This window comes from Cokeromyces recurvatus, assembly GCF_025118155.1.
Source record: "Cokeromyces recurvatus strain NRRL 2243 chromosome Unknown BX663scaffold_3, whole genome shotgun sequence".
Taxonomy (NCBI): Eukaryota; Fungi; Mucoromycota; class Mucoromycetes; order Mucorales; family Mucoraceae; genus Cokeromyces; species Cokeromyces recurvatus.
The window spans coordinates 116,848-141,476 of NW_026251389.1; the positions used below are offsets into that span (position 1 = coordinate 116,848).

The window sequence follows — 24,629 nt, forward strand, 5'->3', positions numbered from 1 at the left end:
ATCATTTAAAAGCTTTATATGAATGGGATTTCAAAAAAAAAAAAAAAAAAAAAAAAAAAAAAAAAAGGAAATATGTATACATGAAAGAAATTTAAGTTTCAAGCTGAATTTAGAAGCCTCTTTTTCTAATAAGTATTTAATATCTTTAATGTATTGTACTCATCTTAGTTAATTTAAAAAAAAATAATAATTTGATTGTAAAGGAAGAATAATAATCATGATAGTTTCTCTGATAAGATATTAGTCAATAGTTTACATAATGACTACTACATAACATCTTATATTTCCTGTATTTTTTATGTCAATTACTTTATAACTTCTCTACTTGTTTTTATACTTCTTAAAGTCAATTTAGAGCAAAAAGATATTTTATTATACAAACAATAGTTAAAGAAGGCACAAGATTATTAAAAGACGCGTAAAAAAAAGAGATATTTATTTATTGTATTTTATTTTCATTTTTATTTCATATAAAAAAAGTGAATCCCCAATTCGTCAACAGTAAAAATAATAATAATTACTGCAGTCCAAAGGTGGCCGCGTGGAGGCTAGGATTCGCTGCACCTTCTTTGTTCTTGTATTTTTTATTTTTACTAGGAGGTTAGAAAAACCATAGCGATCACAATATGTAACGCCCTCTGAATCAACAAGATACCCTACAATGTCCTCCTAATTCAAGGAGGGCAAGATAGGGTGTCTTCCTCATCAAGAGCCCGGTACATAAGTGGTAACCATGAGAAAAAGAATTTCCTCCTAGGGCAGGGAAGAAGAATAAAATAGTATTATTTAATGACTTACCTACAGAAGAAATAGTAATAATAAAGAAGAAAAAGAAGAAGAAATAACTTTGAATATCTACTTTTTTATAAGAATAAGGAGGTCGTTGTTGTAAATTACAGTCACAATCATATGAAATCGATAAGAATATGTGTTACCCCACATTTAATACATGCATACACACTCACACACTCACAAAGTTACATTATCTTAGTTTATCCACAGCTTGACTTGTAAAGTTGTTTTCATAAGTTGATATTCACAAGAACATTAATAGAAGAAGATATACGACTTGTATTAATTATTTTTCTACTCAAGAGTAAATATACTTTATAATTACTTTTCATTTACTGATACTTTACATACCATATTTTTTTTTTATCACTGGCTTTATGCTTCATGACTCATCAAAACATGGCTATACGTTATTGTGTTATATAGATGGTATTTTATTCCTTTTTAGGCTTTATTTACATCAAACAGGCTTCTTTATTGGACATTGTTTACGATAAATGTTTATTTAATCCACAAAAAACTGATACATATAAAATAATCATAATAATAATAAAAACAAAAATATGCTATAAGCATTACAAGTAACAAATTATACTTACCTTGAACACATATTTTATTCATAACCTGGCCATTGATTAAAGGATTCTTTAGAAAAAAAGAGTCCCAAGACTACAAAGACTATCATATAGAACAGAACAGAAGAAAAATAATATAAAAATTGTACCAAGAAAAATAATACGGTAAAACGACAATGGCTATTTATTTGATTTTTGCAAAATAAGTGATAATAATGGAAGTATAATTTCGATAAGTGAATACTAGTATAATAAAGCATTATACATAAACATTGTCTCTGAATAATTCTGCATGCAGTATGCATATTTCTCCCTAAACTGTCGCTGTTACTAAAAAAAAATATGCCCAATCTTTATTTCTGGGGTAAGCAATGCGTTAATATAAATTCACAATGAATATTCCAGCTATAGCAATAATACCAATTATTTATATGCTACTATTATTACTAGCATCCTCTGAGATGTTATTACCTAACAATATTTAATATTATCAATGTGTATATAATATGTATGACTTGTATAAATAATTATGTAATTGAATATAACAGCCATAAACCTATTGAATTCTTATTATCACATAATGCAATGAATATTATTATTATTTTAATGCTCAAATACTCTTATAATGACCACTATTAAAACTGAATGTTGTATAATGAATATTATGCTGTGGCGTGTAATGCACTCTTTACTATTTAATAAATGATTTTCTATTTCTATTAACTTAGTTTTTAATACAACTTCAATCATAACACACTTAATCGTTCTTCACATGTTTTACTGTAATATCTGTAGCATATCTTTTACAAATCAAAACACTCTTAATACTCATAATAGAGATCATCATTCTTCATCATTGAGGATTGTTCTTCCTAATGGTATGTTAATCTATAGGCTTTATTGAAAATGAATCTAACATTATTACAGATGAAACGAGAACCATTTATAGACAGAGTAATTCAAAATTTTTATGTTTTTGTAATAAACAATTTGAAACAACCAATGGTTTCCATCATCACTATCGAAGAAATAATTGTGAAGACACAAGTAGTGTACAAGCGAGCATTCATGAAAATCCAGAGGATACGGAAAATCTAGCTAACATGAGTGAGACATCATTAAGCCAAGTAAAGGTATAGACTTGATGAACGATATGTTGATCTTCAATTCAGTAATCTTTTTTTTCTATTTTCAGAACATAGAAGTTCCTGATAACCCTTTGGATACAGTTAGTTTTGCTTCCGGAGTTTCAGAGAGGATTAAGCTATTAACGACTAGATCCTTTGATGTCTTCGATAACTGTTTTAAAAAAATGAAAGAAGATAAGAAATGGAAATTACGCTCAGAAAGAGTAGTTGAAGATATTCTTTATTCCTATGGATCTGATTTAGAACGAGAGAAGTAAAGTAATTCATTAAATTTAGCACAAGGTTTTTACTCATTAAAATCTTTTACTTGAGTAGTGCTATACATTCGTTCATTATTGATATATCTGACTTAAAAGTAAAAAAGCCTTTTTACTGATGACGAATGGGCAGAAATTACAAGTGAAGGCAATAAAAAAGATGTTGCTTTATCAGAAGAAATACGTTCATTATTGGAAGGCATGAACAAGGTAGTAGAGCATCAACATTTTTATCTTTATAAATCAGGGTAACCTTTTTTTTTAGCCTACAGTAAATGAAATAAGAAAGGAAATTTTCAAGTATGCTGATATTCGATACAATAATTATTCAAAAGACAAGAGTTTTCATATTGATAAAATATGTTATGCTATTGAGACCTTGTAAGTAAATATGTATGCATTTCAAAGGACTCTTTTACTGATAAAAAATAAATACATATAAGACTGCACAAGTATCAGAAAAATCTCAACCCTCTTCTGGTACGATAGGATGAATCATGGTATAATAGCCATATATGGGCCCCATTTATCGATAGCTTCTATGATATTGATAGCATTAATTGCGTAAGGTATGTTCAAAATTACATAAATCACCGACTTATATCTATTTTGTTGTTTTATTGATTGATCATTTTTATAGGAATGGCCCGGCAAGTACCTACAGTCGCAAAAGGAAGCGAGCAACGCAAGATGAGTTTGATAGAGAGGAAACAGGATCAAAACTGGATATGTCGATTTGTCTCGTATCTGATGGAAGTAAAATATTAGAGTTTGGTGCGTGCGAGGCAGCTTCATTCTATGGTGGGCCTACTGATAGAAAATACTTCCATGAATCGAAGATTAAGCTTCCAAAAATGCTGAAAGATATGTTACTTAACTTGTGCGAGTATAGTGATTGGGACATAGAAAAGATGAAGTATATCGAAGTAGTAGGTTGCGTCCAAAGTGGTAAGTACCCAAAAAAAAAAAAAAAAAAAAAAAAAATAGTAGAAAGTAAGTGTATATAGTTAGTTTCTATTCTATACTCGTAATCTCTTTATTACAGAATTCTTAATATTATTCATAATGTTGAATAAATTTGTACATAATCAATCTGTAAATATACAAGTAAGAAGCAGCTAATTTTTTTATGTGGAGATTTTATTTGATAATACTCCCTACTCTTACTCGTTGTCATAATTTCCTTTTTTTTAAAAAAAAAAAAAAATACATAAAATGCAAAAAAAGTCATTATGGGGATCATATACATCATTGCCACCAAAGACAAGAATGTATATCGGTATAGGTATTCTAACTCACACATAACATTTATATAAAGCAAGTAAAAAATATTAACCTTTTTTTTTCTAGGTGGTATGATATTTGCAACTGCAGGCATGTATGTAGCTGATTATTTAGAAGAAAAAAAGCCAGCAAATGAATTAGAAAAACAAGAACTTGAATTAATGTCTCCTATTGTTGTCGTAGATCATCAAAAAAATATTAAATAAAACTTAATGTATACATGGGTGCCCTTTTATTATATATAATTTTTCTTTTTCATTTCTTTTTCTTTTTTTTTTCCGTTTCTTTACATTTCGTTGGAATAACCAATCACCTTTGTGAATTGTTCAAATTTAATATTTTCTCTAATCACAACTGTCTTGGCTTCATTACCCTTATTGATGGGAATTTGAATTAAATCACCAGCTAAAGTTTGCCAGCCTTGGCTTTCACAGAATTTCTTAAACGCGTCACCGGATAAGCCGAGATTAGCTGCTAACAATGAAGCATTAATCGTTTGATAAGACATAGCCATAACACGTGAAATCACTTGACGAATGTCATCTTCAAAACTGGGCACAACAGCAATCCAGGGCTTGAGATCAGATTGCCAAAATTTAACATAACGTGCTTGTTCTAATAATTGTTGTAATTCAGTTAACTTTTCGATTGATTCGAGATGCTATACAATGCATTAGAAAATAATCCATTTTGTATATATTTGATGAACTTACAGCATGTTCAGCCAAGAGGTAAAGACAAAGATTGAAATCAGGAGCAGGAATTGCAGTTAAAGCTTTTACAAGGATCTTTACAATGATAGGTTCTTTAGCCAAAGAAGGATTGAATTGATAACTAACGTATATAAAAAAGAAAAGAAAAGAGAAAGAGGGAGAGGGAGAGGAAATGTTAATTATTTTGTTTTCATCTTTACATGTACTATATTTATATATATATATATATATATATATACAGTTTGAGAATAGCCAGATTAGCTTCTAAATCATATTCCCCAGATTCACATTGCTTTGTTAAATATTCTTCAAGAACAGTAATGTTTTCAGGGTTGTAACGTTCGACGCCATTGATCATAGCGGCAATGTTCTCGGGGCGTTGCTGTGAAGTAGCCATAATGTATATAATAAAATAGGTTATAAAAATTATATTTTATAAATTTTAGTAGGTTGACAGAAAAAAAAAAATTACAAAAAAAAAAAAGTGACTGTTGTATCTTCATTAATTTAGGAAAAAAACTTGTGAGAGGTACAAAGTCTAAGCATTTCGTTTATTTTGTATAAAGAGATATGAATGTTCTTGATAAATATGGTATAAAAGGCTTTCACCTAGTAAGGAATATTGTCCAATATGTATATTGTTTATATATTTAAAGATTAAATCAAAAGCAAGAATTAACATTGTGTCTATTTTCTTTATTTATTTTGCTATAACATCAACTATTAAAGAAAGCTGCTTAAAAACTAAAAGTACTTTTATAAATCAAGGTCTCATAAGACATGAGAATTGAAGATAATACAGTTATATAAATAAATAAATAATATTTTGAAAAAATCACTTGTGTCTATACGTTCTTTATTAGACAGTATGAAAAAAAAAATGAAGCTGAATTGAGAATGACTGTTATAAATATGTAAATGAGTAGAATGTATACCTAATATTGAATTATGCTGCTTGCCATCTCTTCTAATGGTAGTGTATAAAAACCCTTTTTTTCTTTTCTTTTTTTTTTTTTTTTTTTTTTTGAACACGCAAGTTACACGTATAAAGTCCATATTACTGTTATCATCACCACTACATCATGCTGTTTACAGGATTAAAATTGGGTTTAAAATTATTTATTTAAATTTTGTATTTAAAATATGGGTATTCTTTTAAATGTATTAATATGCATAGAATTTCCTCACAATCAATAAGAGCAGTAATTAAACCCTATTGCCATCATCACTTTTCCATTAGACCGTATTCTATACTAAAAATAAAACCTCAACCTGTTCGATCCCCACTTATTTTAATCCCAACTACTACTATTACTAATGCCTCATTACTTACACTTACATTACCCTTTCGTTTTACACCAGCTACGAAGAAAGCTACTCGAATAGGTTCTGAACTATCACCTGCTACACCTTCAGAGATTGAACTTTATGAAATAAATCATCGACATCAGCCGTCTAAATACTTAGTCATTCGCATGTGTCAAAGATTATTAACTTTTTTGGATGACTGGATTTTGGAACCTTTATTAACGTTGCGAAGGTTAGCACATATAATTATTTTGTTTACTCCAGTCATTGCTACAACGCCTATAATATTCTTGGGCGCAAAAGCGAATGGAACTGAAGAGCGATCAGGAACACTTTGGTGGTACGATTTTTTAGCAAAACAAATGGAAAGAGCAGGCCCCACATTTATTAAGGTATACATATATGTATTGAATTCTCTGTTTAAAAGAGCAAGGGGATCTGACATTCTATTATTCAGTTAGCACAATGGATTGCTTCACGTACAGATCTTTTCCCGTTATCATTATGCTATCGTCTATCCAAGTTACACTCACATGTAGACCCTCATTCTTTCAAATATACACAAAAGGTGATTGAGGAAGCGTTTGGTAGGCAGTTAGATCAAGTATTTTTGAAACTTGAGCCAAAGCCATTAGGTGTTGGAGCTATTGCTCAAGTTTATAAGGCTACACTAAGATCCAATATTTTACCGGATTATGAGAGTCGGGAAGTAGCCATTAAGGTGCTTCATCCTAAAGCACGACATATCGTACAGCGTGACCTAACTATTATGGAATATGGAGCCAAATTAATTACTCTGATACCTACCATGCAATGGCTTTCCTTGCCTGATGAAGTTCGTGTGTTTGGTGAGATGATGATGGAACAATTAGACCTTCGAGGAGAAGCTCATAATCTATGTCGCTTTAACGACTATTTTCAAAATGATCGTAATGTGAAAGTGCCCAAGCCTTATCGGCAATTTTCTACACGTGATATGCTGATTGAAGAATATGAGAGATCAATTCCATTGGATCTGTTTTTAAAGCAAGCAAGCTATGCAAGACAACATGAATTGGAGCCTGTATTTGCAAAAAAATTGGCTGATATAGGGCTTAATGCCTTCTTGGTAATAATTGAATAATGATGATGATATTATGACCAAGGATTAACCTTTCCTCCTCCTTTATTTGTATAGCATATGCTGATTTTTTTTAATTTTGTACATGCAGATTTACATCCAGGTAATATCATGGTTGAATTTTATAAGCCTTCCGTTTATCATCCACTACGATCGAGTTGGTCCAAATGGATGGGTCATGAATTAAAAGATGAAGGTGAAACAGCTGTTAATCGTATTCTTCGTGTCCAACACGATCCAGTGGCCATTCAACAAGAACTTGAACAACTTGAACAGGAAGGATATGCTCCTCGCCTTGTCTTTATCGATACAGGACTTGTCAATGAGCTAAATGAAGTGAATCGTCGCAACTTTCTAGATTTGTTTCAAGCTATAGCTCATTTTGATGGCTATAGAGCAGGGGAACTTATGGTTGAGCGTTGTCGATCCCCCGAGGTTGTGATTCAACCAGATGTATTTGCCTTACGTATGCAAAATCTTATTTTAGGGCTTAAACAAAGTACATTTCATTTAGGAACAGTCAAAATTGGCAATTTGTTACACGAAACGATGAATATGGTGCGTTCACATCATGTTAAGATGGAAGGAGACTTTATCAATGTTGTAGTTAGCATTATGTTACTTGAAGGAATTGGAAGACAATTGAATCCAGATTTGGATTTATTAAAGAATGCATTGCCTGTTTTAAGAGATTACAGTTTGAAGGAAGGAAGAAAGGTAGCAATGGAAGACCCTAAGGCGCCTTGGTTAAAAGTATGGATTTTCCTTGAACTTAGAGCTTATCTTGGTCGTAATAGTCGTGATGAAGAATGGTTAAAATTATGGTAAAGCAAATGAAGGTAAAAAATATGTATGTAAACTATAGAATATTCATTTTTCTTTTTCTTTCTCTTTTTAGTGATATACTCTGTCCTAACATGTAGTCTGTGTAATTTGAACATTTTATTAATATACCTTTAAGATTATCTTGTACTTGAAAGCACATAATAATTGTTCAAGTAGAACTGCCATTTTTTTCTTTTCTTTAATATAATTTATATCCTTTATTTATTTGATTAAATTACTGATTTATATTACGTAATCAATATAAGTAATATCAAGTTTATTCCATTCAATATGCTAGTGATTGTATTCTATTCTTGAAATTCTCTATGTATGTAAATAATGTGTAATAAAGATTGAATACAACTCATAAAATAAAAACGTTCGAGTTTATAAATATGAATGCTGACCCTATATTAGATTGATAAACGTAGCTGGAACGATAACAATCAAAAGAAAATGTACCACCACCACCACCAATACTACTACTACTACTATTACAAATGTTTATACATATATAAAGTATCAAAAAATATAAAAGAATATATAAGCATAATAGGCTGTTTCTGCAACTACACATTCATTGAAATATGGATATTACATTATAAACAACACTCGGTATACGTATAAACAATAGTTTTTATTTAAACTTTAAAAAACTCAAAATTTGGGCACAAGGTATTGATAATTATATTAAAATGGCCTGGGCGAGATCATCAATGATAATGGACACTAAAAAAAAAATCACCTTCTAAGAACAAGAATACAAAAGAAAAAGAAAGTTAAAAATGAACATAGTGTAGCTATGATTATTATTATTGAGGAGAAGGAGGGGAGAAATCAATTAAGGAATTGTTGACCAGGTTGTGATGGTGGTAAGGATAGATTTTTGTGGTGAAAAAGGTATTCAAATTCGTGAAGGATAGTAAACCAAGGAAGGATACAAAAATATGTACGCAATTGTTTTGTAGGAAGCTGATTCAAGAGAAATGAGAGAGGATCATTCAAATCATCGTATATAATTTGTGAATTCTTTTTGTCCTCTTGTTTCTTCTTATCTCTTTTTTTCTTTCCTTTTCTTTCTTATATTCAATCTTTTGGCTTTTATGTACTTTTTTTTTTTCCTCTATTAAGAAAGATGTTGGTCATCTCTTTATTCGACCTTTGTCTGCTTTGATAATTATTGAAACGAAAGGGTGCAAACCTTTCATTGTAGAACCTGAAGGTTTAGGGCACATGTTTGAGAGTATATACTATATAATTATTCCATTTTTTTCAATGTCTACGGTTTTTACTAAAAGGGAAATCTGTCTCGATGCTTTTTATTTAAGTTTTTCTACATGACAAGTCCTCCTCTTGGAACCTGTATAACAATGGTCACTCTTTAATGCTACATCTTTTTTATTTCTTGTTGATCTTCTTCATGGTGTACTGTTGCTGTAAATATATGATTCTCTGCCTGGGTCAACAGCACAAGGCTAAAAATACTTTTAGTAATTCTTCATTGCAAAAATCTTCCAACACTAATTGTACTTCTTCTTTTGCATTCTTGGCATTTCTAGCAAACCCGAATCAAACACCAAAGCTGTCGCTTTTAACGGTACAAGTGAACTTGTTTTTTTTTAAATATCAAAAAATGAATAAAAAAGGTTGGTGTTTCCCTCATAAGCACCGCCACTCTTGCTTTTTGTCATAGCTCACAAGTGCTTTAGCATATATATGGACAAATACGTCAATGAAAAGAAGGTGTCAGTATCAGCGAAAAGTTTCTAGGCTTTTCCTTTTTTTTGGGGGGTCATTACAACTTTCACCCAGTTTTTTCTATTTCAACATTCATGAAAAAAAAAAAAGGACCTTAAAGCCGCAGAATATGATTTTTGTAAGATTGTGCTTGTTTGCAAAGGAAGCTCCACACTCCTGCAGCAAGACACTAACGTCACTAAAAAAAATGTGATATGTAGGCATCGTCATATTAGTATGAAAATCAAGATAGTATGCCAATTTGTTTTTTTTTTTAAGAAAGCAAAGACCAACAATTCTTATTACATTTAATTCAAACATTACTTTAGGTATTATTTACAGGCAAAAGATTTGGCTCGTCTGTAAAACGAAGATAATTTAAACACTAGTCATATTTATCCAATAAAAAATGCAGAAACGTCAAAAAAAAAAAATTCAGAATGTCTAACTTTCTTTCTATGACAACTAAAATTAAAATCTTAATCGTTTAATTTTTTTTTTTTTGACAATAGTCTTAATCTCAAGTTAAAATAACAGTAATGTAATTCACAACTCAGTTACCATTTTTGCCTTATATGGATATCGGTTCTTAAAAAAAAGAACCCCATTCGTTTAGAGACAAGGTTTAACTGACAGTGCTAAAAGAAATTGTCATTCGAGTATTTTATTAGTTACTAATTTTTCCAAATGAACACCCTTTGCCTTTCATTTTTCCTTCTTGATTCCAAAGAGTGGGCTCTTTTCCCCCTTTTTTTTTTCTCAGTTACTTTGATTTGGTCCGGACAAACCAGATATATTTTAGATGATATCTTGTGTTCATCATTGGGATTTCAAATTTATCTATAAAACATTATTTCTAAATGCATGTTTGAGAAAGCTAATATACGCTAATATTTGCAACAAAAAAAAAAAAAAAAAAAAAAATCAGACAATTTCAAATTCCAATTCTAATTTGACAGAAAATACCACGAAGCAATTAAGAAGCATAAATCATTAACAGAAGATAAAAGAATATGTAATTGGTTACAGTTATGAACAATAAGTATTATTAAAGATGGTGACATGATAATAACTTGGTTCTAGTCCTGTACATTCACTAGTGCTTGATATTGGTGATAAAGTTCTCGGTAAAGAGTTTTATGAACTAAAAGTTACAAAAAAAAAAGAAATTCTGCGATTTGCTTATGCCCTTGAAAGGCTATATGAGTTCTCTTAGAATATCTGCAGACGCTATTTCGTTAAAAGAGTTAATAATTCAAGAATTAGAATTCCCCTACTTGTGATTGGTTTCGAAGTGTCTTTTTGGATTATTTAAAATGATTCAAATGGGACTATTTTCCTCTCATTGATCAACTTGCAGGAGATGTGATACAATGCATCAACTGAGTCTATTTGCGGAATTAATCACACAATAACTGCTGATTTACTAGAAGATGCAGATAGCATTTGCAATGAACTGTTGTCCATATTAAAAATTGTATATAAAGCTAGATTAACGATGGAGAACACAAACAAATCATCCAAACAAAAATCGATAGACGTCGACGTTGACCTTGAAGAATACAATACAATACAATACAATTTTTTTTTTAGCGTCAGTAATAAAGAAGAAGATGGAGCAGCCCTTTAGCTAAAGAATAATTTTGTGTCTGTAGTTTTATATTACTTGTTGTATTTATATACTTACAATATGCTGTATTATTACAATCCTTGTTTAATAAATACTTTTGTATATTTTGTCAATTTATTTATGTATCTTCTTTTTGAAAATATATAGCTCTATCACTTGTATTGTTTCTCTACATTTGTTCCAAAACTTTTAAAATTTTTTGATAGCATTCAGATGCTATATCAATGGTAAAAAAAAAAATCATGGCTATCGTATTTCAACTTGAAATTTAGACTATCTAATTCTTTAATTTTTTTAATTTTTTAATTTTTTTAATTCTTTTTTTTTTTTTTTTTTTTTTTTTTTTTTTTTTTTTTACTATAAGGTTTGATCTATGATACTTCATAATACAACACTTGATAAAACTATATAATATTTTAGCACTCATAAATTGTTGTAGAATTGAAGCTAAAAATAGTAGGTATTTTAGGAAAGGCTTGAAACAGAGTTTGAATATAGCAATTTATAATTTGACATTTGGAATAGGTGCAAAAGCCATAAAGGTTACTAAAAGTGAACATCATTACAAGTGTCTGTAATTCTGGACAATAAAGCACCTTTTGCCGTTAAGTGATAACTCTTCATCTTCTCTCTAAATTATAGAGATCAGAACAGCTTAGTGGAGTTCAACATAGATGAATAAGGAGGCCAGATACATTACTCTATCGACCTCTATTTTAAATGTTTCGTATCATAGGTTTTGATTTATGAACACTAGCGTTGTTTATCACAGGATAACTACACCTCAAAAGATTCATCTTGATCCATTCAATTCAAGAGACTTATTGACAAACTTAACAAAGTGAGTGGCTACAATGACTGTTGTCTTTCTTTTCTTCTGGTAAAGACTTTTAGTCATTTTATCTATGAACTTTTTCTGTTTATTTGTTCATATATGTGACGTAAGTTCCTCCATTTGCAGTTTTGGGGGCCCCAGCGTTTGGTTGCTTAACTTCAGATTTATGAATCAAGTAACTCTGTGGGGTTGTTACTGCTCTAAACAACATGATGTCAGGGTCTAGAATCTCTGCTAAGGTATTTTCCGTCGGATCAAAACCTTTTTTTTTTTCAAAAGTATGAACAAAAAAAAAATGTATACTAGACAATTGCTTTTGCTGAAACAGCAATTTATTTTAGCACTAACTGACGTATTGATATATAGATAAATATTATTTATTTATCACACGCGGTGTTCCCATTATAGACTCTTGAACAGAGTTAGCATCTTACAAATAGTGTAATAGTGAGAATATCTATCTATTAAAATATAAATTCCTATTGCCAAATCTTTTTGAGTCAATACTTTTTATTAGAAAGAAAAAACTCGAGTTTTTATTGTCCAATTCAAGATACATTACAGAAACAGTCTACAAATGTATGAATCGACATTTGTAGCTATGAGAGATAGGGAAGTATTCTATTCTGTTGCTAAAATTAACAATATAAAGAGTTGGTATAAAATATCGATGTCTTTGAGATTGATCTGATAAAGTGGGAATAAAAGTTTGAGTAACATGTTTGTCTCCCCCTTTTTTTTTTTAGAAACAAATACAAAAGTTACTTGACATGGGTTCTCTCAAAAAAAAAAAAAAAAAAAAAAAAAAAAAAACATAATCACATGATACTTCAATTTTAGGTAAGAGAATCAGGAAATTAAAACTGAATTTTGCTTTTATAAAGTTAATACTTCGCTACCACAAATATTTGAATATAAAAGAAAGCAGTAGTTCAATAATGGAGCGAATGCCTTTTTTGATTTCATATCATATTTTTTTTATGAAAAAAAAAAAACGTGAAAATGAACAATAGGAATTTTTATTAGCTGTTGAAACATATGAAAAAAAAAAATGAAATCACAGTAAATTAAAAGTTTTACTTCAATTGTTCTTGCTTTGTTATTTTTTATTACCGCTTAGTGATATTTCAAAGTCCACATTGTGGTGAATTTATTTGATATTTTTGAATTTAATCGGAAAATGCAAAATAAAAAAGCTTGGTAAATAAAGAAATTTACTAAATTCAGTAATTAATGATATATTACATTTATATACAAATATAAAAAAAAAAAAAAAAAAAGAAAAAAAAATTTTTTTAATATATTCATATCAATTCTTCTTCTCTACCCTCTATCTCTATCTCTCTCTCTCTTTTTTTTTTCTTTTTTTTTTTTTTCTTTTTTCTTTTTCCTTTTAATTATTATATTATATAGATACCATTATGACCATACCCTTTACTAATCCCTCTCTAACATCCCTTAATAATAAAGATACCCAACAGAATGATTTATGGAATATAATTGAAAAACAACGTGTTATCATTCATGAATTACAAAAAGCTCTTAATAATATAACGCGAGAAAGAGATGATTTATTGGTGAAAATAACGACTTTTGAAAATAATAATAATAATAATATGACAGACCAGAAGTCGAGTACAACAAGTAGCAGTAGTAGTACAGATAGTAATAAATCAAATGGTGGAACAACACCTACTCTTCCTCCAAGATCACCTTATAGGTCAAATAACTTATCATCGCAAGAAGATACCACTAATAAATTAAAAGTATTACAAATAAAAATAATATCAACAAATGTAACCTCATTTGTGATATCTATCCTTAATTCAGCTGGACAAGAACTTTGGCATATTGAAAAGCTATATATTGATTTTATTAATTTAATAGATGATAAAGTAATGTCTTTTTATTTTATTGTATTTTATTGTATTTTATTCATTTTTTTCTTTCTTTTATATATATGTATATATAGCTATTATCAATTCCTTTAGAGCAACGTCAATTATTTTTGGAAGCTTATTTCAAGACTCTCATTCAATCAAAACCTCAACATGAGTTGGGCTTTTTATATTCTTTTATTACTCCTTTACCTCATTCTCATAAAGGTTATTTATTTAAAAGAGAAAAGCAAGGCTGGAAACAATATTACTTTATTCTATTACCTGAATCATCTGAATTAAAATATTTTGATGCAAGTATCGAAAGAAAGTTAGATAGATAGATAAATAAATTTTAATATGTTTATTTATTTCTAATAGAGACATGATGGCCAGATTTATTTGGGAACTTTATCCTTAACCTCTGAGACACAAATTAGTAAAAAGCAATCACTTGATACTACCACAAATGATTTTATCAAAAAATCGTTACAGTATGCTTTCACTATCTTGACACCCCACCATTCTATTGTTCTTAGTACGAAATCAGATTCGGAACAAGAGAAATGGATGAAATCTCTTTCAGATATCGTTAAACCACCTTTAATGCCTTATAGATCCCATTCTAATCCTTCTTTCCGTCAGAGCGTAGACGAACAAGCTATCTTTAAATACTATGAAACGTCTGATGAATATGAAAATAAAAAGAAAAAGAAAGAAAAACGTCGTAAAACATTTTGGTTTAGTAAACCTGTTGCTAACAAGCATGTATTCAAAGTCTTTGGTATTACATTGGAGGAAGCTATACGTGAATGTTCCTTAATGCAATTACCTGCTATCGTTTATCGTTGCTTGGCTTATTTGGATGCTCAAGGGGCTGCCTATGAAGAAGGAATTTATCGATTAAGTGGAAGTTCAGTGCAAGTAGATCAACTGCGACAAACGTTTTGTGAACAAGGTGATGTGGATTTACTGAAATATGATTCTGATCTGGATGTACATGTAGTAGCTGGCCTATTAAAGTTATGGTTGAGAGAGCTTCCAACAAATATCTTGACAAATGAATTATTAGATCAATTCTTGGCTGCTGTGGGTATGTATTTCATATCATTTGAACTTTTTATAGATTAGATAAATTAAACTAATGCTTTTATCTTATTTAGATATTAAGAGTAAATCAAGCCGTATTAAACAATTAAAATATTTGGTGGCAATGCTTCCTAAATCTAATTATGTCTTGTTGAATTCACTACTTTCTCATTTACTGGGCATTGCACAGCGTGCTGACCATAATAAGATGACAGTGAGAAATATGGGAATTGTCTTTGCTCCAACGTTGTCTATACCATCTACTATTTTTACTTTATTTATGAATGAATTCAAGGTCATTTTTTGTAATGACCATCATCAAAAGGAATCAAGGGCAAGTCATATTAGTCTACCTGACTCAACAACTTTAGCAGATCGAGTCAAATTTGAATATTTATTAAAAATTGAAAACGAAAAGACAAAAAAATAATAGTAATAGTAATATAGTAATAATAATACTAATAATAAAATATGTACATGTACATGAATATTAATAAATGAAAAGAGAAGGAGATAGATAGATAGATAGATATTTGATAATGCCATTCATTCATTCATTCATTCATTATTTTGTTATAAACGAGCTTTCATCATTTCTTTTTGCTCTTTCTTAACCCAATCTTTTACTTGACGTCGAAGTATTTTACCACTAGGACTCTTTGGAATAGCTTCTACAAATTGAATGCCTCCACGTAATTTTTTATGAGTAGATACGCTTTTAGCTACATATTCCTCAATCAGCTGAGCTGTTCTAGCATTTGCTTCAATACTAGGTTGAAGAACGATATAGGCACGAGGAAGTTCGGTTGCCTGAGCCTCATCATAATAGCCCACAACACAACAATCAGCTACTAAATCTATGCTCATCAGAATGGCTTCTAATTCAGCGGGGGCCACTTGATATCCCTTATATTTGATTAATTCCTTAATTCGGTCCAAGATAAAAAATTCACCTGACTTGGAATCAAATTTTCCTACATCACCTGTACGCATCCAACCATCCTCTGTGAATGTCTCTGCATTTGCCTTTGGATTATTAAAGTAACCTTTCATAATACTAGGACCTCTAAATAAAAATTCTCCCTCTTGATCATCCCCTAGTTCCTCTCCTTTTTCATTCATGATTTTACATTCAATGTTAGCAGACAAAATACCAATTGAGCCTGCTACTCCTCCACTATTGATTCTTTGCGAAATGATGCCAGATGTAGTTTCCGTCATACCATAACTTAAAACACGAATATGTATATATATATATATATTTTTTAAAAAAAAAAAAAAAAAAATTAATCTCATATTTGATTCTTCTCCTCAAATGATGCCTACCCTTGTACAAGTTGTGCAGGAATACGTTTTGAAAGTAATCTAATATGCTCTTTACTTAGTGGTGCAGCACCACACCCCAAAAGACGAACCGAATTCAAAGCATAATTAGAAACAATAGGATGTTTAGCAAGCAAAACAGCTATAAAAGAAGAAGAAGAAGAAGAAGAAGAAAAGAATTCAAGATTTGAGTATAGATATATATTATTAATGAATGAATGAATTTTCTTACCAACAGGAGGTACAATGGATACAAGTGTAATTTTGTATTTTTGAATTAACTTGCACATCAATTCTAGATCAAACCTGGACATAATAACAACCGGTAATGCTTTATAATATGCGTTTAACACCAAGACTGTTAAGCCATAGATATGATAAAAGGGTAAGAATCCTAAAACGACATCATCATCAAAGTGTTCTTCTTCAGGGTCACCATAGACTGTCTGAAGAATTTGAGCAATGAAATTCTTATGAGTTAACATCACGCCTTTGGCGAGACCTGTGGTACCGCTTGAGTAATTAATAAAGGCTGTATCGTTGTAACCGTCTATACCTGTTAAAGGTAAGGTAATAGGTGTACTGCCACTTATAGAATAGAATGGACGGCAACCGTCTACTTCAGTATCACCAAATAAGAAAATACGATGACGAGGGATACCGACTTTGTCAGCTACTTTAAGAAAAATAGGTAATAAAACTGGTACAGTGACAAGAGCAACTGCCTGACTGTTTGTAATTTGATGTTCGAATTCAGCTATAAATATATATGTATATGTATATATTTAAATATAAACTCTTCAAATAAATATGTATACATTACCTTCTGTATATGCAGGATTACCCGGAGAAATAGTACACTTGGCACCTAATAATGAGAGATAAAGAATAACATGATCATATTGATTGGGAGCAAAGACAGCAACAATATCTCCCTTCTTTAATCCTACGTTTTGATTCCAGCCTGTAGCAAGATAAGTAGCTTTATCTCGAATTTGATTCCAGCTAAGTGAACGGCCTGTTTCTCCATCAATAGTAACAGGCTTATCAAGATCCTTGGATTGAGTAAATTCATTAGGTTGAAAGAGAAATGACACGAGATCAATATTAGGAATAGGAATAGAGGAGAGCGTAGATTTATAAATAACCATTAGTAATAAATTAATAAAACAGATAAAAATAAAAATAAATAAATAAAATAAAAATAATAAAAAATAATAAAAATAAAAAAATAAAATGTTCTAAAATAATAGAATTTATTTACATAATTTTGTTTATCTTGAATATATAGTGGGAAAATATGTTAGTAATCGTTATGAAGCAAAAGGAATGTAGGGTAGTAGATTATACAATAGTTTTGTTACTAGTGTGTAAGAGAAAAAAAAAATAATAATTAAATGACCGCAAAATATATGTGGGGAAAGGAATTCTTACGTTGGCAAAAATCAGTCAAATAATATGATTTATACTCTCTCAATATACTATTAACTTTATTATTATCTTTAATTATCTATATTTTTCCCTCCCAAGAGAAAAAAAAAAGATCATATGCTTAGAAAGATAGTTATTGAGAAAGAAAAGTGGAAAAAAAATATTTAATTCAAAAAAGGAAAAATAAAGCATGGCTCCGAAAGCATCTATCACATTAGGAGATAAAGTAAAGCTAACTGAGATTGATTTAGGTACGACGAACAATAGTGCTTTTATTTATATACATAAAAAAAAAAAAAAAAAAAAAAAAAAAAAAAAAAAAAAAAAAAAAGAGAGAGAGAGAGAGAGACCAAGGGACATATAGTTTATAAAATTACTAAATTACCCTAGTTATTTCAAAAGTAATAATAAAAAGAATAACTAAAAATCTATTTAGGACAAAAGATAAAAAAAAAAAAGCAAAGGGCAAAAGTAAAGGATCAACCACATTAAGGAAAATAAATAAATAAAGTGCTAAGGAGGGAGCTTAGAAAACCAGTCTATCAGAAGTGATCCTGGATCTGGATTAGAAAGAGGCAAAGGCATCGTGTTGTAAGCTAGACAATATATTGAGTGAATTTTACTAAACAATTGGTCAGAGTGAAAAGGATAACATGATGGAGACACTGACAAAGACATCGACTTTGAACAGATTGTACCATAAGCAACCAAATGATATGGCTAGTTATTAATGTATTACGACATGCAGACAAATACTCAAAATAAAGAGTAGAACACGTCTTTCATTCAAGTAGTTCAAAAGATAAGTGGAACGAATATTCTTAAATAGACGTGTGTCAAGGTGTTCAATAATAGGGATGCATTGTTTCCACAGCAAAGTTTTATAACTGCCGAAGGTGAGGCATCATTGGACAGGGTGCAGGATTGAAGAACGAATTGAGCTTGTATTATATTAATATGTACATGTATATGAGACAGTTTAATGAGATACAACATAATCTTCGTGGAAGATGTAGAATAACCACCAAATATAGGGCGGAGGCAGCTATTTTAACAGTCTTTAAGGAATTTGATAATTTTGGAATTAAATGTGTTGATGGCCAAGCCATATTCCAGCTATGAGTAGACGATTTGTGCATAGAAACGAGAAGCAGACGAACAATTGTAAAGTATTTTTGACTGAAATTAAGACTAGTTGAAAAAAAAAGTAAATCAAAAAATAAACAACAAGTTTAAGGAGAAGCAAAAATAGATTTAGACGAAATAAAATTAGTTTTTGATAACAAGCAGGAGAATGATCGTGTTCAGTGATTACTTGTGAAATTCTAACAATGTTTTTAGATGAATTTACATCACTCTGCTGTATTATTCTACAACTTTGATAAGTGAGAAGCGCTTCATTACATGAATGGCTCGACTAAATTAAAAGAAGAAAAAATGTCAGATGTAGTGATTGTGATATATCTATTAAGATATTAGAAAATAAATAAATAGAAATGTATAAAAATGATGAGGAAGAGTAGTAAAGTCGATGAGACCGAGCAATAGTTATACTTTTAAATAACAAGTGTTTATATAAGAATATCTGAGATAAAAGGGGAATTAGGAGAATACTAGTTACGATTGAATAACATTTAGTATGGTTAATGAAGTGTACAATGTATTTAATAAATTTGTAGATCATGAAAAAAGTATATTTAAATAAGTTGAAATCGTTTTCTTTATTATTATTTGCCCAGTTACTTCAAATATAACATTCATAAAAGGTAATTAATTCTAGTTACCTTGTTTTGATGATCGTCAAATTATTATAAAAATACATTTGATATTATAACATGACAGAAAGAGATGATTGATTAAGTTTGTTATTAAAAGATATACTAATTTCCAAAAAAAAAATCAATCAGTTTGTTATACATGTATATATAAAGAAATAAGTCATATATTGAACTGTCTTGTACATAAAAAAAAATAACTTAGTATATTTACAAACAATGATATTATATGGGAACTTTCCAAGAGTAAGATTATTGTATACTCTCAATAATAAACTCGTACTATGAATAGCATAAACTTCGTTCTGGTCTGGTATACAATGATATTCATCTTTGAGGATTGGTTTAAAACATAACTAGTTATATTACTTAGAATATAAAAAGATATTTCGAATCAATTTATAAATTAGTAATAAGACTTTATTAATTCTTTTTTTTTTTAGTATAGCATAAAAGAAGGAAATGATAATTTACCATATACAAAGTATAGAGAAAAGAAATATTTTACCGTAGATTCAATAATAAACATAAATAAGAGAAATATTGGGGCCAAAGAAGATAATGAATAAGATAACAACCAGAAACAAAAATAGATAAGTGGGCATTCATGAAAAATCAGAAATTGCAATAAAAAAAAGGACATTAAGAAACTTCTAATGTGTTATTTAGATGATATCCAGTCAGATATTCCTAATAGGAATTCAACTACTTACGTCTAATGTTCATTAAAGAAAAAGATATATAAATAAACCCATATCATTAAATAGCAACTAAATCCTACGTTATTAGCACTGTATCAAAGAAGATCTGAAGCAATTACTCTTACTAAAATAAGATCGAACAATAGTCAAGTATTCTAAATTGTTAAAGATATCTGTGATTAAGTATAAGTCGCAAAAAGTGTTATTTACAGCCACATGTTATCGTTTGTTTGTATATGATGAACTAAATATTATTCGTAGTTAATAACTACTCTTATCATCAATAAACATGAACTCGCTATTCTATGGTTCCATCAGCCATCGGAGGCACTATACAGACGGGGCGATTCATAGGGCTATTCATAGCCGGGCTTAAAACAGACTCCCCCATATTGCCTCCGTGTTCGAATATTTAACGTGGCGAACAAGGCGGGCTCCACGGCTACGGCTGATTGGCTGATTTGAAAAAAAAAGAAAAGAAAAGAGAAAAAAAAAAGAGGGGAAATTAAATATGCGTGCCTTTTTATATCTTTTCATTATGAAGTTACACGAGTGACTACTACTTGCATCTTTAATATTATAAATGAAAAAAAAAAAAAAAAAAAAAAAAAAAAAAAAAAAAAAAACTGTTATCATCAGTAGTGTTGTATGCATCAATGTCCATGTCCATGTTTACCAGCTGCACTGTATTATAAATAAAAAAAAGCTTTCGTTAAGTGCTACTGATATTTTGTATTCTGAGAATTAAAGCAGCAATAAAACTGATATGTATCTGCTCATATTAACAATTTTCTGAATTCAAACTCTTCCCTCTTTCGCTTAGTAAAGGAGAATATAAGGAGAAAAAAAGGGGAGTTTGAGGGTACATACTATTTAAAATATTGGCATAAGAGTGAAGAGGAGCCATTGTTGAGGGAGGATTGTGCTAGCAGCAGTAAAGACAGATCTTTTGAATGAAATAAATAAATTCATTGGGGGGGGATGGTACAAATGAAAAGTCAATAAAACATACAAAGACAGCAGAGAACGTGTAGTGTTCAACTGTTTCTTAGCATTTAAGGATAATAATGTATGTATAAAGAGGATATCAGAGATAGAGTACTATTTTATCAACAACAATTGTATGAGAAAGTCGCTAAAGACAGTAGTGAGTTAGATGATCAATAAGTAGATATTATCTGAGGTATTAACAATATATTATACGTACTATTGCGTCTCTTCAAAGAAAAAGAGTAATCTAAATGATATATACTTATTGAATTTCCTTCCTATAAACATATATAATCTACTAGTGGATGAATGAAGCTCTTTATATGAGTTATGCTCTTTAATAAATTAGCCTCATAATAACGACAAAGTTCTCTTTTTTTTTAATAATCTTATTTATCGTTTATCTATACATGATTACTATAGTTGTCTCGATATGAGTTTTATTTTTGTTCAAGGAAAGATTCTATAAATAGTTTACAACTAAAATTAAGAGAGGAAGGTATATTAACGGAAAAGATAAGCAGCAATGGCTGTAACTAATCCACCAGCCAAGGCACTTTCTAATGAATATAGAGCAAGCTTCTTTTTACTCAATGTCACAGAATCCTGTTGTATTAGCGGTGCTATTATTTGTTCATGATCATGATCCTCTAGCACTATGTCAACTATTGGTTCTGATAACACAGGTAAATCTTCTACATAATTATCTTCTTTTAATCGCTCCTGATCTATCACAGGCTGTTGCTTTTCTTTTAGTGCATCTATTGTTTCTTTATCAAATAAAGGATGACCCATCAAGTTATTTAATACTTCCATCACAGCTCCTTGTTTTTCCAAAACCATTCCTTCCTTTTTTTCCAATTCATTCACTAATGCCTTTATTTGTGCCTCTGATTCACTCATCTTCAATACTAATAGTTCCTCAAATCGATCTGTTAAACGCCTTCGCTTTCGAGGTTCTAGCATTGTCTGGACTACCAAGAATAAGACAACGTTAATGACCATCAAAGCCCATGTACCATAAGTACTAACACTTCTAATCTTATCACTCCACAATTGTTCTTCATGATATCGTTCCATAATAGAACGTGCCAAGGCCATATACTCACGATCCATCTGACGTTCTGCCTGTTGATAGATTTCACGACTTTGCTGTTCATGATGTGCATGCTCATGTTCGAGACGATAGAGTTGAGTAAATCGTGTCACATCTTGATCTTGCCAAGCATGTTTACGTTGAAGAAGTTCATTGATTTCTCGTTGTGTCGATGATCGTGTTTCGATAGCTGCTTCATAGTTACGTTTTGCTACTTGAACCTGGTCACGAGTAGTTTCAAAAAGTCGAGCTTTTTTTTTTTTCCGAAGGTATATAAATATATATAAAAAAAGAAGAAGAAAAAGGTATTTTAGTATAAAAGATAAATGTGAATAAAATAAAAAAAAGGGGTGTTTTTTTTTTATTTTGTACCTTGGTTATTCACTTTTTGTTTGACAGCATCGATTTGATCATATCCTGTAAGTTCGTTGAGAACTTTACTAGCACGTTGAATGGCTTCTTTGGGATCCTCAATATCTTTTAATTGCTTGATTTTAGCAGATGAGGTTGAAAGTTTATGAATATAAGGCTGAATTCGTGGTTTCAGCCAATGGTCTATAAAATATTTTGTTGATGTAAACCAAGATGGTTTAGAATGGGGAATGAGTGATGAAGATTTATTAGTGGTGGGGGCTGTTGATAAAAATCGTATAAAATGACAAGCTGTTGTTCTTTTTAGAAGTAAAGGTGTGATATGAGTTATTCGCTGAGATTGACGAAAGGACATTGGTCTAAAGAAAAAAAAATGGAAAGGGAAAAGGGGAAAGGGAAGGAGGGGTGATAAAGGGAGGGTATTTTTTTTTTCAAAAGGTTCCACCAATTAGAACTCCAAAATATTAATTTTATCTAATTTCTTAAAAAGTCAGGCTTGACTCTGTTACAATTTTACATTATACAGTGAGAACGGTAAATATTATCACATTGCAAAAAATTAAAAAAAAAAATCATTTTGCCCAAAGTGAATGGCACTAGGCTGAAAATAATTGTCCTTAAATAAAATTTAGCTGTCTATTCATGTCAATAAAATTTGTCTTTTTGATTGAGGGGTCGACTTTTTTTTTTTTTTTTTTTTTTTTTCAAAACCGTATCTTCTTACTTTAGAACTTTAAAGTGTCACATTGTTGAAGAATATTATCTTGTCAATATAAACAAGTTATACAGAAGAAAAAAAGAAAAAACTAGTAGTTGCAGTATTTTTGAAATAAGTATGTAGTATAGCTCATTTTGAATTTTAAAGTAGCTAAACTTCTTTTTGTCTTTGCAGTCATCTCCCCCCCCCCTCCCCTGAGTATATATGACATGAGGATACTAAAGCTTATTAATGTTAATAAAAATGAGTTCTTGGCAAGAATTATATTCCAGCAAAATATACTATTAAATTAATATTTCCAAGTAGTAATCTAGAGTTCAAGCTGATACATATTATTTATATATTTATATGTATATGTTAGAAATCTAGCTCTGATGCCTCTGGACAAAAATATACAATCAGAGTATTATACGACTGGATCAATATGTATTTATATATGTTTTTATTCCTTCAATAGGTGATCGTATGTTAAACAAACTAGTTAATAACTCTGCAATAGAGAAAAAGTAGTCCTGTATATATTAATTAACAAGAAAGAAACTACATCCTAATATTATGTCAGCGTTCATTCAGATTCTTCGATTATAGATTATTATACTTTTACAGCAAATAAAACTCCTTTCTTGATGCTTAGTATTCAACAATTTACTCTATCTCATTATATATATATATATCCAAATACTCAACATATTATCATAGTAATAGGGCTAATAGCTTGAAGCATATATTTGGCTAAGATCACTTTAAATTTGCATTCAATAATAGCACTAAAGTAAAGAATTCCTTTATTAGTTATTTATATAAATAAAAGCATTATTGTTATTTTTATCCATTGTATTTATGAAGCCTGTCCAACTATAGATAGTCTTTTGAATTATAGGAATATTTTATTGTTGCAAGAATGTTATTTTCATCTGGGCCCAGCGAAGAATTAGAAGTGCTCATACATTTTGCCTGAGAGATCAATAGTATAAAATACATGAAATAAAAATAAAGCCAATAAAACAACAGGGAGTGATGAAAATGATAACTC

The 24,629-nt window shown here is 30.0% G+C and overlaps 7 protein-coding genes across 7 annotated transcripts; 4 read left to right on the forward strand and 3 right to left on the reverse strand.

Moving 5' to 3' along the window:
* Positions 1-1,709: 1,709 nt before the first annotated feature.
* Positions 1,710-4,304, forward strand: BX663DRAFT_557997 (uncharacterized protein; the record flags this gene model as incomplete). Its single annotated transcript, XM_051531795.1, has 8 exons — positions 1,710-1,731; positions 2,262-2,500; positions 2,563-2,768; positions 2,880-2,982; positions 3,038-3,153; positions 3,262-3,336; positions 3,413-3,720; positions 4,123-4,304. The coding sequence occupies 8 exons, from the start codon at positions 1,710-1,712 to the stop codon at positions 4,260-4,262; spliced, it is 1,209 nt and encodes a 402-aa protein (XP_051386296.1). The 3' UTR covers positions 4,263-4,304.
* BX663DRAFT_495987 (armadillo-type protein) lies at positions 4,246-5,234 on the reverse strand. The gene is made up of 3 exons (XM_051525717.1): positions 5,009-5,234; positions 4,770-4,890; positions 4,246-4,717 (listed from the first exon to the last, which is right to left on the reverse strand). Exons 1-3 carry the CDS (start codon positions 5,164-5,166, stop codon positions 4,343-4,345), a joined length of 654 nt encoding a protein of 217 aa, XP_051386297.1. The 5' UTR covers positions 5,167-5,234; the 3' UTR covers positions 4,246-4,342.
* A 1,010-nt stretch (positions 5,235-6,244) lies between these two features.
* On the forward strand, positions 6,245-8,025 carry BX663DRAFT_427469 (ABC1 family-domain-containing protein; the record flags this gene model as incomplete). The annotated part of the gene is made up of 3 exons (XM_051522622.1): positions 6,245-6,469; positions 6,535-7,185; positions 7,255-8,025. The coding sequence occupies 3 exons, from the start codon at positions 6,245-6,247 to the stop codon at positions 8,023-8,025; spliced, it is 1,647 nt and encodes a 548-aa protein (XP_051386298.1).
* Positions 8,026-11,149: 3,124 nt separating this feature from the next.
* BX663DRAFT_428051 (uncharacterized protein) lies at positions 11,150-11,389 on the forward strand (the record flags this gene model as incomplete). Its single annotated transcript, XM_051522658.1, has 1 exon — positions 11,150-11,389. A coding segment is annotated over one exon (240 nt), but the record flags the coding sequence as incomplete, so codon positions are not given.
* A 2,256-nt stretch (positions 11,390-13,645) lies between these two features.
* Positions 13,646-15,620, forward strand: BX663DRAFT_548511 (uncharacterized protein; the record flags this gene model as incomplete). Its single annotated transcript, XM_051531083.1, has 4 exons — positions 13,646-14,119; positions 14,197-14,432; positions 14,485-15,194; positions 15,265-15,620. The coding sequence occupies 4 exons, from the start codon at positions 13,646-13,648 to the stop codon at positions 15,618-15,620; spliced, it is 1,776 nt and encodes a 591-aa protein (XP_051386300.1).
* Positions 15,621-15,763: 143 nt separating this feature from the next.
* On the reverse strand, positions 15,764-17,664 carry BX663DRAFT_427751 (uncharacterized protein; the record flags this gene model as incomplete). The annotated part of the gene is made up of 4 exons (XM_051522639.1): positions 15,764-16,418; positions 16,517-16,655; positions 16,746-17,270; positions 17,337-17,664. 4 exons carry the CDS (start codon positions 17,662-17,664, stop codon positions 15,764-15,766), a joined length of 1,647 nt encoding a protein of 548 aa, XP_051386301.1.
* Positions 17,665-21,914: 4,250 nt separating this feature from the next.
* On the reverse strand, positions 21,915-23,233 carry BX663DRAFT_427943 (Mdm33 family-domain-containing protein; the record flags this gene model as incomplete). Its single annotated transcript, XM_051522649.1, has 2 exons — positions 21,915-22,756; positions 22,879-23,233. The coding sequence occupies 2 exons, from the start codon at positions 23,231-23,233 to the stop codon at positions 21,915-21,917; spliced, it is 1,197 nt and encodes a 398-aa protein (XP_051386302.1).
* Between the last annotated feature and the right edge of the window lie 1,396 nt (positions 23,234-24,629).

What these genes read in the sequence shown, in the direction of transcription:
- BX663DRAFT_495987 (XM_051525717.1), bottom strand. Translation starts at nt 5,166, where the DNA reads ATGGCTACTTCACAGCAACGCCCCGAGAACATTGCCGCTATGATCAAT. An exon ending in AATCTGGCTATTCTCAAACT is followed by an intron (nt 4,891 to 5,008) that starts GTATATATATAT and finishes TATATACGTTAG; the next exon opens with TTATCAATTCAATCCTTCTT. An exon ending in ACCTCTTGGCTGAACATGCT is followed by an intron (nt 4,718 to 4,769) that starts GTAAGTTCATCA and finishes TGCATTGTATAG; the next exon opens with CATCTCGAATCAATCGAAAA.